This window comes from Strigops habroptila (assembly GCF_004027225.2).
Source record: "Strigops habroptila isolate Jane chromosome 13 unlocalized genomic scaffold, bStrHab1.2.pri S16, whole genome shotgun sequence".
NCBI lineage: Eukaryota > Metazoa > Chordata > Aves > Psittaciformes > Psittacidae > Strigops > Strigops habroptila.
The window spans coordinates 9,160,669-9,174,609 of record NW_022651054.1 but is presented as its reverse complement, the minus strand read 5'-3'; the positions used below and the strand labels follow the sequence as shown (position 1 = coordinate 9,174,609).

Here is a 13,941-nt window from a genome sequence, read left to right as displayed (position 1 = left end):
TGCTCCTTTCGCAACCGCAGCGCGGAGGCCTTTGTCCCCGGGTGGAAGCAGGGACCGAGGTCAAGGCACTCTCCAGGCTGCAGCCCATCACCGTGGCACCGGGCCCCAACATCCACGGTACCCACGGTCAGACCCCCCTCTCCCGAGGAAGGAATTCCTTGCACTGAGGGTGGTAAAACACTGGCACAGATTGCCCAGAGAGGTGGTGTTTGCACCATCACTGAAGATACTGAAGGTCAGGGTGGATGTGGTTCAAACCCGATCTGGTTGAGGATGTCCCCACTCACGGCAGGGGGTTAGACTGGATGAGCTTTTAAGTCAGTTCCAACCCAAACCACTCTGTGATCCTATGATCCTCCTGCTCTTACACCCCATCCCTGGAAACATCCAATATGAGGTTGGACTTGAGCGAGTCGGAGTCCCCTCCAAAACCATCCTATCATCCGCCATCCCTCCTCCTCTTCCCAGCACTCTCCCCTACCTCCATCCTTCCCGCAGCTCTTCCGTGCTCAGAAAGCTCCACGTCGTGATGACAAGAGTTAAAGACAAGACAGTCGAGAAAACAGAATGTGAAGTATTTTTTTTTTATATACAGAATACAGGAAAGTTTTCTGTAAAGTCTAAAACGTTACAATTACTATGTACAGTGGAACTAAGCTGTTCTGCTGCGGGGAGGTGGCATAGAAACAAAAAAAGGAGACAGACAGGTTACGACAAACGAGCTGCTACAATAGACAATTTGAGGAACGTCATACCACATGTAGCACTGTACACAGCTTTAAAACATTGAAAAAAATGCCATCACTGATGTATTTACACAGAATCCCAACACTTTTCCTTTGTCTGAAAGAAAAATTAGGATGGACACCAGGAAAAGAACTCCGTTTCTCACTGCCCATAATACACAGTAGCTACTTGTAGTGCAACCATAGCAGGGAGGGATGGGAGAAAGAAAATAACTGTGGGAAGAAGAAGAAGAGCGCTTCTTTACATTAAATAAAACAATGATATTGTATAGATTTGCTGTATGAAAACTGTATTTCTCTTTTTTTTTCTTTTTAATATAAAACTATTGTCACTGGCACAAAATAGAACAAGTTTCTGATTATTTTACAACTGCATGGGAACTATCTGTCAGGGAGAGTCCTCGAGTCAGGCAGCGGCCGCCCCTCGCTCTGACGCGTCCTGCTCTCACTGCAGTTTTCCTTTTTAAAATGAAATGTATAGTACAAATATATGTGCAAATGCCCCTAAAACTTGAGCAAAAAAAAAAAGGAAAAAAAAATAATAATAATAAAAAAAAAAAAAGTTAAACGTTCTTCATTTCATGCAAACGGCGTGTGAACAGTCTCTGGGCCGACACACAAAATCCCACCTCTTTTGTTTGTACAGTTTTGCATTGCGAGAGTCTGAGGGTGTTCTGTTTGTGTTCAATTCCTTGACTCCAAAAGCTCTCTTCCTAAAAAAAGAAAAGAAAGTCCTAGGGAACGGAGTTGGACCGCAGCACGGGCACCTGGTGGGGTTTCAGAGAAAGCTTCTCCTCCAAGTCCATGTCTTGTACTAAGGCAGTGTCCCCCTTGGGCTGTTTGGTCGCAAATTCAGTAATGCTGAAAACAAACTGCAGGCAGCCCAGCTTGATGTAACTGCCGTGGTGGAGCAGTGCTGTCCCCTCCCAGCCAGCCCCGCTGCCCCCTATCAAGCTGGAGCTGCTGGCTTTGCAGTTACAGGGTTTCCTATGCTGTCCTTGTGCCTGGGAACTCATCACAGCGGCTTCTTCATGTGGCTCCTCTTCTTGTTTTCTGCTTTTATGTCGTTCTGGAAAAGGAAAGTGGTAGGTGTGAGGTTTGGGTGGGTGGTGGCAGCTTGTTTTCATTAACAGGGCTAATTCTGAGGTGCCTTGGGTAAGATCCTCCAGCAGTGAGGTGTTTCAGTCCTCTGTAGGGAGCAGCTGATAAAGGGAAATGGGAATCTCCTCACGGCCCAGAGAGGTAAAGGCATTCACACATCTATTTTGGCAGCCAAAACAAGAGGGAGCTGATCAGGTGGAGAGCAGGAGTAAGCCGTGTGGGGTGGGATGCCCATAGCACAGCCCAGATCACTTACAGCCTGGAAGGGGAGGATATGTGTGGGGAAAGCCCTTGGTCCAGCTCTGAACCAGAGCTGATGTCAGGCAGGGACCTCACTGTGGTTTAACTCTGTCACTGGAGATAGGAGCAGGGTTAAGAGCAGGTCTTATGTGTGGTCTTGTGTGACTGAGAGCCCACGGAGAGGCTTCCCCTTCCCAGAGAAGCTGTGGCTGCCCCATCCCTGGCAGTGTTCAAGGCCAGATTGGACACAGGGGCTTGGAGCAACCTGCTGAAGTGGAAGGTGTCCCTGCCCGTGGCAGGGTTTGGAACTGGATGAGCTTTAAGGTCCCTTCCAACCCAAACCATGGTTCTTGCAAGGGGTGCACCAGCACTGCAGAACAAGGGCCACCAACAAGAAATTGATCTGCACCTGCTCCTGTCCCCCCCTAACAGCTCTCTGTGGTGGTATGTGGGGCTGGTGCTGTCTCAACACTCACTTATCACACTCTGCACTTTGGCAACAATACTGCTGGGAGGAGTGGGAGTCATCTTCTCCGAGAAGTCACACGAATACAGAACGTTGTCCACGGTCGTCCCATGCTCACTGTAGTTCAACAGCTCGTAATGTTTCGTATTCTGAAAAGGGAAAAAAGGGAGGAAGGGGAAATCAAGACACCAGGTCAGAACTTTTGCCCATGTACCCCTGTGGAGCACTGAAACACAACCCCTCTCTCCCTGCTGCTGGTGGTGGTTAAATAACAGCAGTTAAAACATCCAGCTTCAGGGACCACCAACCCAACCCCTGTGCATGGCTTTCCAGGTAGAGCCACTTCCCCAGGGAAGGGGGACCCGAACAGCTTTGAAAAGTGGGTTTTTCCCTACTGCACTTGGACCAACAGATCCTTGGGAAGCAGGGATTCAAACTGGTTCTCCCAAGGCGAGCACACCGTTTTAACAGGCACACTTGGATGCAAAGCTTGGCCTGAGACCTGTGCCTGAGCAGGGAGGAGATGCGCTTTGGAAAGCAGACACAAGATGGCAAGAGGGATGGCAGCGTGCTGCAGCAGCTGCAAGACAGAGGCAGTCTGAAACGCCAGGAGACATTACCCCGACACACAGCAGTACACAAGCAGTGTCACGCTCAGCTGAGCTTTGCAGAGGATGTTGACAGAGCGGAGGAGGTTTCGGGTTAGCTCACAGGAATCGTATGAGGCCTGAAGACCTTGTCCCCCAGGGGCTACAGAGCTTGAAGCGAGTTACAAAAGCTCCCCATGCACAGGGGAGTAAGTTTTCAAGTAACCTGTTAAGCTGCAGAGACTAAGGGCAAGCATGAGCTGCCAATGGCCAGAAGCAGAAACAGCAGACAGAGCTAAGGAAGGGGAAATTCTCCCTCTAGAGCGACCGCAGCCATAGGAGGCCTGCTGGAGTATGGAAGAAGTTCAGTGCCTAGAGCCTGATTTAGGATCGACCACTGTGAGGAGATGCTTCAACACAGATTTAAGTCTGGATCCCATTACTGAGTGCGTTCTGTAACTTGTAGTACACTGGAGGAATGGCTAAAGCTGGCTGCGGGTTAATCCTGGATGCTGCTCAGTAGCTTGTTGACTAATGGTGATATAAAAGACTCTGTCTTGCTTCAAAGACTGTTTCCATGCTAAGAGACATCTCCAGCGGCACTTTTATTGGCAGCCCCGCCAGCCTGTTTACTTCAAGAACCAACTAATCTCAGGCCTGTAGTTAAGGAGCAACTGTAGACCTCTGTTTATGCCGAGAGCTTAACTGAAATCCACTTAAATAAATAATTTACAGAGCACTGCAGATGGCACGATCGCTCACGGCACCACTGCCACACCTGAAAGCAAGAGGCTGGGAGCAGTTCCCTGCCTTGTTCCAGCTGAGGTTTGATGTCGACACGCAGCTGGATCAAAAAGCATCAAACCACTTCCCATGACTTTTTGTTTCCGCAGACACCAAGCAGTGACAGTGCTTACTTGTGGTCACTCTTTGTCCACAAGCAGTTAGCTCAGAGGAATCACGCTGGCAGAGCTCTGGGCTTCAGAAAAGGGTTTGACAGAAAACGCTGACGCAGCCGTCACCGGAGTGAAACCATTCACAGCCCTGGCTCTTTACTTCGTAGTCCACAAAGGAGCACCACACAAAGGCAACCTGCTGCCTGCATCTCCAGCTCTCCCACTGCTGTGCATGCCAAATAACAAACCCCCAACCCAACCAACAACTCAGGCACTCACCTCATCGTAGAATATGCAGGCGTGTTTGCCAGACACATAGTTACAGTGACCATAGCTTGTAAGGCACACATCCATATCAGCTCCTGTCAATGGGAAGGACAAAACAGGCTCAGTTCATTCCAGAGGCAAAAAAACCCCAACTGTCAGGCAGCAGAGAACAACAGACAGAATTAAACTTCAATTAGCAAAACAACAGGGGAGCAACTGCCTTTGTCTGAGCTCCCAGGACTGCATGAATAATGCTGCGATAAGCCACAGAACAAAGTTTCAGTGGGGGAAGGGAGGTTGAAGAGCATTTCAGCTCTTGGGTCTATCCAGAACACTACAAGAATCTAGGCAAACAAATGAAACCTGCAAGCAAACCATCAACTCTTCTCTCCATCAGTCAGGCATTACACCTCCAGGAGAACCACTCTCTGATACCAGCCAGGTGACAAAGGTGCAACCCCACAAAGATTCAAGTGGATGGGGAATTTCTATGTTTCCTGCTAACGAAGAATCCCAGCAGCAGCACACCAGTGTCCAGAATGGGCCTGTTTTCTTCCACACCCACTTGGCAAACACTTAGGGAGAGGTCAGAGAGAACCACCCTGATTCCGCAAGGTCAGGGCAGGGTAAAGCTACTCACCTGTCCCAATGTAGAGGGTTCGATAGCACATGTTGACTGCACCCCCCAGGCCCATCAGGGGATAGAACACTGCCCGGGCTTGCACTTCCTTTCTTTGCGCTGCAAGATAAGAAGAAATCACTTGAACAATGTTATCAGCCACAAAGGCTGCTTGAGCCCAGTCCCCAGTGTTAGACTCTCCGAAAAGCACAGATCCTAAGGAGGATGCAGTCAGCTTTGGCCTGAACTCCAGTTCCCAACCCTCTAGGAATGTTTGTACATTAAACATCTTTTTGCCAGTCACCAGAGAAAACTGCTCCCTCCCATCACCCGCACAAGCCATGCAATAGGGGAATGTTAATACTGAGTGTGCACAATGGAGCCACAGTGAGGAAAACACCAGCCTCCTACCACTAGCTTCTTCCTTCATCTCTTCCACTTCGGATAACCAAAGAGCTGAGTCTTGCTGTCAGTGTGACACAAACCCCCAGTTTAGGCCTCTCCTGACACCACATCTGCACCGGTTTTGTCAGTTTTACACCAAGAGTGTGAAATCAAAGAATAGAACACGAAGGTTATGAGAAGTTGTCTGCAGAGCCACCTACGTCAAGGACATTGGCCACACCGAGTGGCATCACTGGACGTGCAGCACTCAATGAAGCTGCAGCGTGCAGGTCCCCACCTCTGCCCTGCACAAGTCCTTTGAGCTGTCTGGCTCTGCTGGCTCAACAAAGCTCACTTAAAGGCCTTGTATCTAATATTTCATCAGCAATTCTAAGCATTCCTGCCCCAAAAGGGTGATGGGTTAAGACTGCTGAAGAATTTCCAGACCTCATCTGTTAGGAGCAGCACAGGAACGCAGCTCATATCACAGCCTGGTGCTGTCCCCTACAGCAGCGTTCAAAAGAACACTGACAAAGCATTTAGAGAATGCTGCGATGCTACAGCAGCAGAGCAGGCAAGCGCTAAGCTTCAGAAGGTTACAGACTTCCAATGATCTTATCTTGGATGTTTACCCCTAGGCCCACCAGAGGGGGAGCAGGTAACAAGCTTCCACAACAAGGCTGTCTGGTTAGTGCTTGAAAACAGATTAAATTGACTGGGAACAGAAGCCAGCTCACCCTGCAGCTTTAGGTGTTAGCATGCTGATACCAGTGCCCCTAAACAAAGCCAATGCTGAACTCGGGAATCTGGAGATTTCCAACAGAAGAGCAAGTTGGTTTCCATTATTCGCATTAGTTGCATTTAGTGTTTCGAGCTTGACAGCAACATTACTCCGCACGGGCAATGACAACGCACATATTCTGTGCCTCAGATCCTCCTGTTTGTGTGTTTGTCTCACAAGCAACTTCTCCAGAAAGAGAGAGCAGGAATTCATATGTTTCTCTTGCCCATTTCAAAGGTAAGGACAGAAAAAAACCAAGCAAGCAGCTGAACCTTCCCACTGCTAATTGTAAGATGAAGAAAACACAACTCCACTGAAGGTTTCCAGCAGAAAATCAGAAGTTACTGAAGCTATTTCCACTGCCATAGTCTGTAAATAATTAAGCGGAGGGACCTGAAGGAGTTTCTGGCCAGTGGATATCCAGAGTGGAGCAGGGATGAGAGGAAAGAAATGTGAAAGGCAGCATCAGACAGATACCATAAGAAGAGAGATCTCCTTCAACGGATAAGCAAGGAAGTGCCAAAAAGCTATGGCTCAACAAAAACCATCTATTCTAGGGCTGCTCTTACCTTCAATGTGGTTTCCCACAGGAGATTGCTGATGGGAACTGACACTGCTCGCTAGAGACTGAGCTTTGGAAGGAAAAAGCTGATGTATTCTCTGCAAGGCCAGAAACTTGATCAGCTGCTCATCCAGCATATTTATCTCAATCTCTGTTAATAAACAAAAAGCAATTAGTAAGTTATTCATGGAAAGGGTGCAATCTGAGCTGCAGTGGATTTAACTGTCCCACTTTCAAACTTGCCATTTGCTTCAACAGCAAAGACAAATTCTGCAGCATCAAGAATCTTACGCAGAGGTGATCTATTACTTCATACCATCTCCTGTGAGCAGTGTGCAAGGAGAGCACAAGCCACGACCAGAGAGCTACAACTGAGGCTGCAAGCAGAAGTTTAGGGGAACAAGGGCTGATAAAGTTGAAACTCTGCTGGTTTGGCTCAGAACCAACAGGTCCGCAGAGGTGGACATCGAGCCCCTTCAGGCAGCACGTTGGGTCCTTCTTGTGGAGCTGCATTATCTAGTTAGAAAGTGTAACCCTACGTTACAGAGGAAAGGTGTAGGCACCTTTGAAGCTGCTACAGGCTCATTCTTGAGCCATGGGCTTTCCTAGCAGGGTCAGTTAAACCAAACAGGGCAATTCAGACAATACTATTGAGCTTTAAAGCAGATCTGTGGCTGATAGCTTTGAAGTATTGATATTTGTAAAGCCCTACAGAGGTCTGCTTTCTGGCAGCAAGCAGGCTGGCTAACCTCTTCTTTCCAAGAGCTTTCTCCACATCAACAACAGGTAACATGGCAAGCAGAAGAAGCAGAGCTGTAACAGCCTTTCCTGGTAGCAGAGAGGTAGTTGGGGCAGGCTGAGGAGTTGGGGTTCACCAAAGAAAAGAGGGTCACACTGGCAATGCCAGAAAGGCTGTTCCTCAGATGTAGAAGTTGTCTCTGGCAGCAGCCTCACTGTGCTACTGACGATTGCTGCTCAGCAATCTCCTCCTCCTGAAGTCACTCCATTAAGATTTAGCACTTCTTGCCAAGTGCAACAAAAGGAAAACACAAAACAGGCCAGTCTGGAAGACTGACAGAAGCAGAAATAAATCAGAACATTAACTGACCCGTTAGAGCATCACCATCCAGGTGAGTGCTCGACTGTTAAGACCTATTGTTGCTGGACTTTACACCCGCCAGGAGCAGCTCTGGATTGCAGAGAGCACCACAACACGGCAGGGCTGCAGGTCTGTGCATGTGAATTCCACCTGGAAAGCTGCCCGTGCAATAGCTTTGTGATCATTCCCCAGAAAAGCTGCAGGCAGAAACACTTCATCGGCCTCGCTGCCTTGGCAACACTACAAGTAGGGAAGCATGTGACATATTTAAGGTAATGGATACCCAGCTCCACCCTCACCTGACTGCAACCCTTCTTTATCTCTGGATCCTTTTCCTTAAGGAGAGAGAATGCTGTAGGGAAGCAAACACACAGACACTGATAACAAACTGAATACTCACCGCCGTCCATAAATGCTTTCAGGGAACTGGTGAGGTCCAACATAGCTGCAGAGTTTGAAGTGAGTGATGAGGGTAGAGTTAAAGCGCTTCCTATGGATAAGGTGCTGGGACTGACCTTACCATCTACAGAGAAAGATGGTGTAGAGAAGATATGTCACTGTGACGTTCGTGAGACATGCACCCAGCCCTCAGGCTGCACTTCCCTTCCAAGCTGCTCAGAATGACTAATTTTGCTCAGAGTCATGCTCTGAAAATGGCCTGAATTAGAGGCCATTAGCTTTGCTCTGCTCACGGAAGGATTCGTGTGTGCCTCCAACACAGAGCCAACTGCCAGCTCCTGCCTCTCACATCCTGCTGTCAGAGGAATTCTGGACCTATACATTTAAGCTCCTACCCCCTGTTTGATCAGCAGCAATGACAGACTGTAAATGATGTCCTACAGAGACTGGGAAGATGAGCACCAAGCCCCCAGGAGCTGGAAAAGCTTACTAAACCCAGGGACATTTGCCAAGGAGCTTGTCTAGGTCTGAACATGCCTAAAAAGTACAAATTGCCCCATTTTTATTTCTGCAGCATTATCAAGGGCTGTATTTCACCGTCCAGCACCGGTGTGACAGTTAAAAGCAGATTTTATTATATACAAAATAAAACCCTCCTGCTTTGGCACTGACCACGCAGCTGAAAGAGACAATGGCAAGTGCCAGGAAACAAAATCCCTTTAATGCGTTGTTGATACCAGATCTTCCTGAATCGGTTTGCTCAGAGCTACTATAAGCCTGAAATTTATGGCAACGACAACAAAAAAAAAGGTCATGAATGATTTGTATTTTTGTACTCAGCAACAAAATTTGCACAGTCTAATTTAAGATTTGTTGTAAATCTATATATGTACATGGTGTTAGATGGGAAAATCTAAATATTTACACCTCTCCCGAGAGACACTGCACCAAAAGAATGGTTTAATCTGCATTTTGTAGACTGCAGCAAAGGCAATTAATTAACATCTTAAGTAACTGCAAAATCATGTAGGGTTTGCAGCGCTCTTCAAACCACAAGCAAGAAGTTTCCTATAGTGTGGGCTCATTTCCACTACCAAAGCTTCTCCCAGCATTGCATTTCTAAACAGGGCATGGTCAAACTAGCAGCCTTAGAGTTTGTTCAGCAATAAGCAAGGAGGGCAAGTACTCTGGGAACTGCTTCCAAACACGAGGTGAAGCTCAGAAGTTACTCATTAAGGAATTTTAAGGAGAAGAATAAAAAGCTGTTGCCTCTGCTGCTCGCTCTGAGCACTGATCTGAGCATTGCATGCAAGCCTGCCGCTGAGCAGCTAGGAACTACAAGTGACAGAGCTCTGTCAAAGCCAGATTTGAGCCAAATTGGAGTTATGGGCAGTTATTCTGACTTCAACAGCTATCAACATCTTGGACTTGATGGTTTTATACTGAAGAATGGGTATATACACTTCAACAGCAAGGTTTTTAGGTACAACTTGGGACAGAGATGGTATATCCAAGTCCGTAACTTCCCTGTGTTAACAGACTAGCACATACTAAGCAGACTACAGCTTCTGAAGTCCATCCACGTTTCTCTAACACCAAGGCTGTGCAGCTAAAGACTTCAAACACATCCGTGCTATGAAACAGAACCATTGCCAGAGCATTTACTGTGTACACAAACCCCAGGATCAGACTTACCCTGCGAGAAGAACTGCCTTGCAACTAGTGCTTTAAAGCAGCATTAGACACAGCAGCCAACTGATTTAAAACTACTGCTTTGCAGAATCAAACTGATCTGCTATCCTGCTTCTCAAGCATATGTAGGCAGCAAATTCACATCCCGTGGCTCCCATGAAGGGAGCCAACACAGAGGAGACTTAAACATCTCCCGGCTCTCCACAGAAAGCACAATTCCCAGTTAAACATGGGCACACTGCTACAGCCTTGAGGTTCAGAGTAACATTGAGCATCAACACTTTCTCAGCCCCGGGGGGCCCCAAGATCAGCTCTTCAGCACGTACCTGAAGGTGGTGCTGGTGAACAGAATCTGTTTGTGGCCCCAACAGCAGAGATCCCATCTCCTGCAGCCTGCGGCGGGGTGAGAGCCCTCGTGGCGGTCAGAGGGGAGCCCATAGATCGCAGGTCTGTCGGCAGAGGCAGTCCCATCTGTGCCTGCACATTCTTCCTTTGCAAAGTGCTGGTGGTCTCCAGGCTGGCACAGGAGCTTGATATGGACGTAGGCATACTTGTGACCGGCACAGAACCCCTTTGTGCACAAGAAACAGGTCCTGCTACGTTCTCTGTTTTGACAATGGTTCCGATGGTGTGATTCACAAGTCCACAGCTCGCTGGGGGTGTGAGGGGCCGAGGCCACGTTTGCCGATGGGACAAAACAGGGATTGTGTTACCAGATCCGACCAGCCTCTGGGAGTCAGTCAACTGTGCTGAAGATTCGGACGCAACGCCATAGAAATGAGGACCATTGACTTTAATGTCAGAGGCTGTCGGCCCGTTGGAAGTCCCGCAAGAAGACACCTTCTTGGATTTATCTATACAAGAGCTGCAGTTGACATCTTCCTGTGACAAAGTCTGCTGGGATTGCGAGGAGCTCAAGGAATTCTGGGTGGTAATCCCTGAGGTGCAGGATGACATGGAATAGAGGGAAGGTGTGGGTGCCTTGTCAGCTGCCTGGTAAGGGTTGGCGAGTGAGCCGTCTGCCACAATAACAGGCTTAATATCAGCCTTCTCTGTTTGTTCAGAGTCCCAAAGCGAAGTCATCTGCTTAGCAGATAAATGTTTCAATATGCTGCACTGGAGCGCAACAACACTACAGAGCCACTGGGAGGAAGGAAAAAAGCACAGGTTAGCTCCACAGGCAGGCAGTGCTCCAAACCTCAACAGTTACTCCATGGTTCACCCAGCTCGAAGAGATTCAGCTGCCTCACTGTGCTGCTGACCGCTCGGATGCAGCCTGGAGCCACAGCATCTGCTCTGATGCTCATCTGGAATCAGGAGCAAGTTTTGTCCAGAGGTATAAAAGCACAACCAAAGTTACGCAGTGTTTATCTCCGTGCTGGGGACAGTACACAGAGGGGCAGAGATTAAAGGAGGGAGAAGGCAGCAGACGCACTTCCTCACCCCCAAACTCCTCCTTCTCCTCTTCACTTGCTAAGTGTTGCAACTCTTCAGCTAGTTACAAACACATCTTTCACTAACCCGGGCTTCTATCCAAACACAATCCTCCAACTTACTATGTAGAAAGAAAAACTGATCTACCTCACGTTACACAGAGTCACCCACCAAAGCTGGGGTGGAGAACCCCTTCCCTTTTCACATGGTAGAGGAAGACCAAAAGATTTATTCCTCGTTTTAAGCTCCATGGTGAATAAGCACCTGCCATGTAGAAGAACCCTGCTGAGCTAACAGAGGGACTCGACTCCACCACTGATTGCAAAGCAACACGCCTTCATGCTGCAGAACCTGGCAAGAAGTTTCATACAAGGTTTAAACACTCATTTGACCTTGGTTTAAAAGTCCAGTTCTCTCAGCAATAAAGAGCAGGCCAGAAATGTGACGTTAACATACAAATAAACGTGTCAGAGAGCAGCCTGACATAATCAAAGTGGAAAGTATTTCCCCCTCAGCGAGGAAATAAAGATGACATCTAGGCAGAAAGCCCTCGACTCCACTCTTAAGGCCAGAAGACTATTTCACCACTTCCCTGAAGTGCCAAATGAGGAGTTCTACATTTCACCTGGAAAGCCAAAATGAAGTTTTAATGGGCAAGGGTGTCAGAGACAAGACAAGCTATCACCTTCAGACATGATTTTGAGACTGGTTTCCTAGACAACTGCTCTGATCATGACTGAAATGGAAGAGGATCTTTGTTCCAAAGCAACTACAGACACAGAGTCCAAACATTTGACTTCATTTACCTCCTGTTGTTCTGTCTGGCTGGCTAAGTGCTCAGTGTTCAAAAGGTGCTTCTGCAAGGGTTCCTCAGGGATCCCATTACAGATCAGCTCGCCATCTCTAATTGCTGCAGGCGCAAGTAACGGGGGTGGAAGCCGGTATTGGGACTTTATAGCATCAGGAACCTACATTGTGGAGAAAGAAGATCACACATGAGAACGATTACTCAAGAATGACTAGTTAAACAAAGTGCCTAACCACCACTCCGCTTCGCCTTCACTGCTTCCTGACCCAAAGGAACCCTGCAGACAATACATTAGCTGTTTCAAGGACTGAGTACTCTAAATTGATGCAGCCATGCTGAAATTAATAGCTTTTATTCCCTTAGGTCAGGCATGACTTTAGCACAACATGGTGGCTACAGCATAAGAGGAGTCATGCAAAAAAAAAAGAGAGGCCAAGGAAGAAGGGAAACCTGTGTGGCATTTTTCAGGTGTTCTGGCAACAAATACTCTTTGAGGTTTAACACAGCAGCCCCAATTCTGACTGTAGGGTCACCTTCAGGAGGTTTTATGTTGCACTTTTAATGCTTGTGCTAGATTTAAAGGCTTAGTTGTAACAGCTGAGCCTTATGGCTGGCAGAAAAACGAGGCTCTTCAATTCTACCCGTAGGGAAAAGTTAACTGCTGACTCCCAGACCTCTCACCAACGCCTCCATTCACACCCCACCCTCTTCCTCCTGCCCCAAGAGGCTATCCCTGCGGGGCGTGCCGGCTTCCCTTCCAAACTGGAATACACACACAGGGATTTTCAACCAACACCTACTTGTTTACACGTACCTTCAAACCTTTTCTCTTTACTGACTGAAGAACTCTGCGATTCGGAGGATGTTTCTTATGGATTCGGTTTAAGAAATCCACTTTGACAACGTGCTGAGAAATGGTGTCCTGGAACCGGTCAAATACTCGGCACCGATTACTCAGGGTCAAGTTCTTCTGGTTCAGCTGGGTGATCAGATAATGCCACAGGAGTTAGGGATCTGCAGGTCACTCTAATGTACCCTAAGACTTTCATAACGCCTCGGAGCACTGGCATCAGCCCAGCTTTAGACTATTTGTTTCCTGCAGCACTAACCATTTCTGTTAAAGGGCACATTGCTGGAGATGAATACAAAAGCATTTAGAGGCCTACTAAAGCAGCATCAATGCTCTCAGCAGCAGTCTGTCTGGGCACAAGCCCTTTGTTTCAGCCCCCTGTTTCCTGAGTATTTAAGTCTCAAGCACACTGCTTTTCCACAAATGAAAACTCCCATTTGGAATGAAAGCTTTTTGGGTTAAGCATGCAAAGAATTACTTCCCCTATTTGTAGCACTGTGCTGCTTTGTATCACAGTTCTGGAAGCTCATCTAGATCTTAAGGAGTCCAGTCTGAAAACTAGACAAGCTGTCAGTGAGCCACAGTCTGAGCTGTCAGCATCAGTTACAGGAAGGAGTTTCCCCATCTTTACATTCTATTGCAGATAGCAGCATCATATTCCTTTGGAGAGCGCGTTGCTTGCAGCAGGAGCTTTACAAGCGTTACAGGGAGCAATAAGAGCTCAGAAGCTGTTTTACATTTGTTGTACTTTGTCCTTTTAATGGACCTGCCAGGTTCCACTCCAGCATCCGGTTACCATACTGCAATCATAGTCCTTGCTTACCACCACATGTTCTATGTGATTTGGGCACATCCATCTACCCAGAGGCATGGCAGTAAGCGGTGGCTCCAGACAATCCATGTGGAACAGGAGTGGGCAATAATCACACTGAATGAGAGGTGCCACTCTGCAACTCCTGCAAAGAGAAAGCCATATCTTATTTCCCATACAGAATACAAACTGAACACAC

General features: G+C 47.7%; 1 protein-coding gene across 2 annotated transcripts in view; it reads right to left on the bottom strand.

The window, feature by feature from the left end:
* Nucleotides 1–568: 568 nt before the first annotated feature.
* PHF12 (PHD finger protein 12) overlaps nucleotides 569–13,941 on the bottom strand; it is a 32,478-nt gene continuing 19,105 nt past the window's right edge. The window contains exons 7-16 of one of the 2 annotated variants that reach the window (XM_030472492.1): nucleotides 13,755–13,887; nucleotides 12,896–13,060; nucleotides 12,080–12,241; nucleotides 10,166–10,982; nucleotides 8,149–8,271; nucleotides 6,657–6,800; nucleotides 4,944–5,042; nucleotides 4,316–4,398; nucleotides 2,564–2,702; nucleotides 569–1,815 (exon numbers count right to left, since the gene is read on the bottom strand). In XM_030472492.1, the coding sequence (XP_030328352.1) occupies nucleotides 1,481–1,815; nucleotides 2,564–2,702; nucleotides 4,316–4,398; nucleotides 4,944–5,042; nucleotides 6,657–6,800; nucleotides 8,149–8,271; nucleotides 10,166–10,982; nucleotides 12,080–12,241; nucleotides 12,896–13,060; nucleotides 13,755–13,887 (2,200 nt within the window). In that variant the 3' untranslated portion in view covers nucleotides 569–1,480. The remainder of the gene's footprint in view (nucleotides 1,816–2,563; nucleotides 2,703–4,315; nucleotides 4,399–4,943; nucleotides 5,043–6,656; nucleotides 6,801–8,148; nucleotides 8,272–10,165; nucleotides 10,983–12,079; nucleotides 12,242–12,895; nucleotides 13,061–13,754; nucleotides 13,888–13,941) is intronic. The other variant, XM_030472493.1, reaches the window with a different exon arrangement.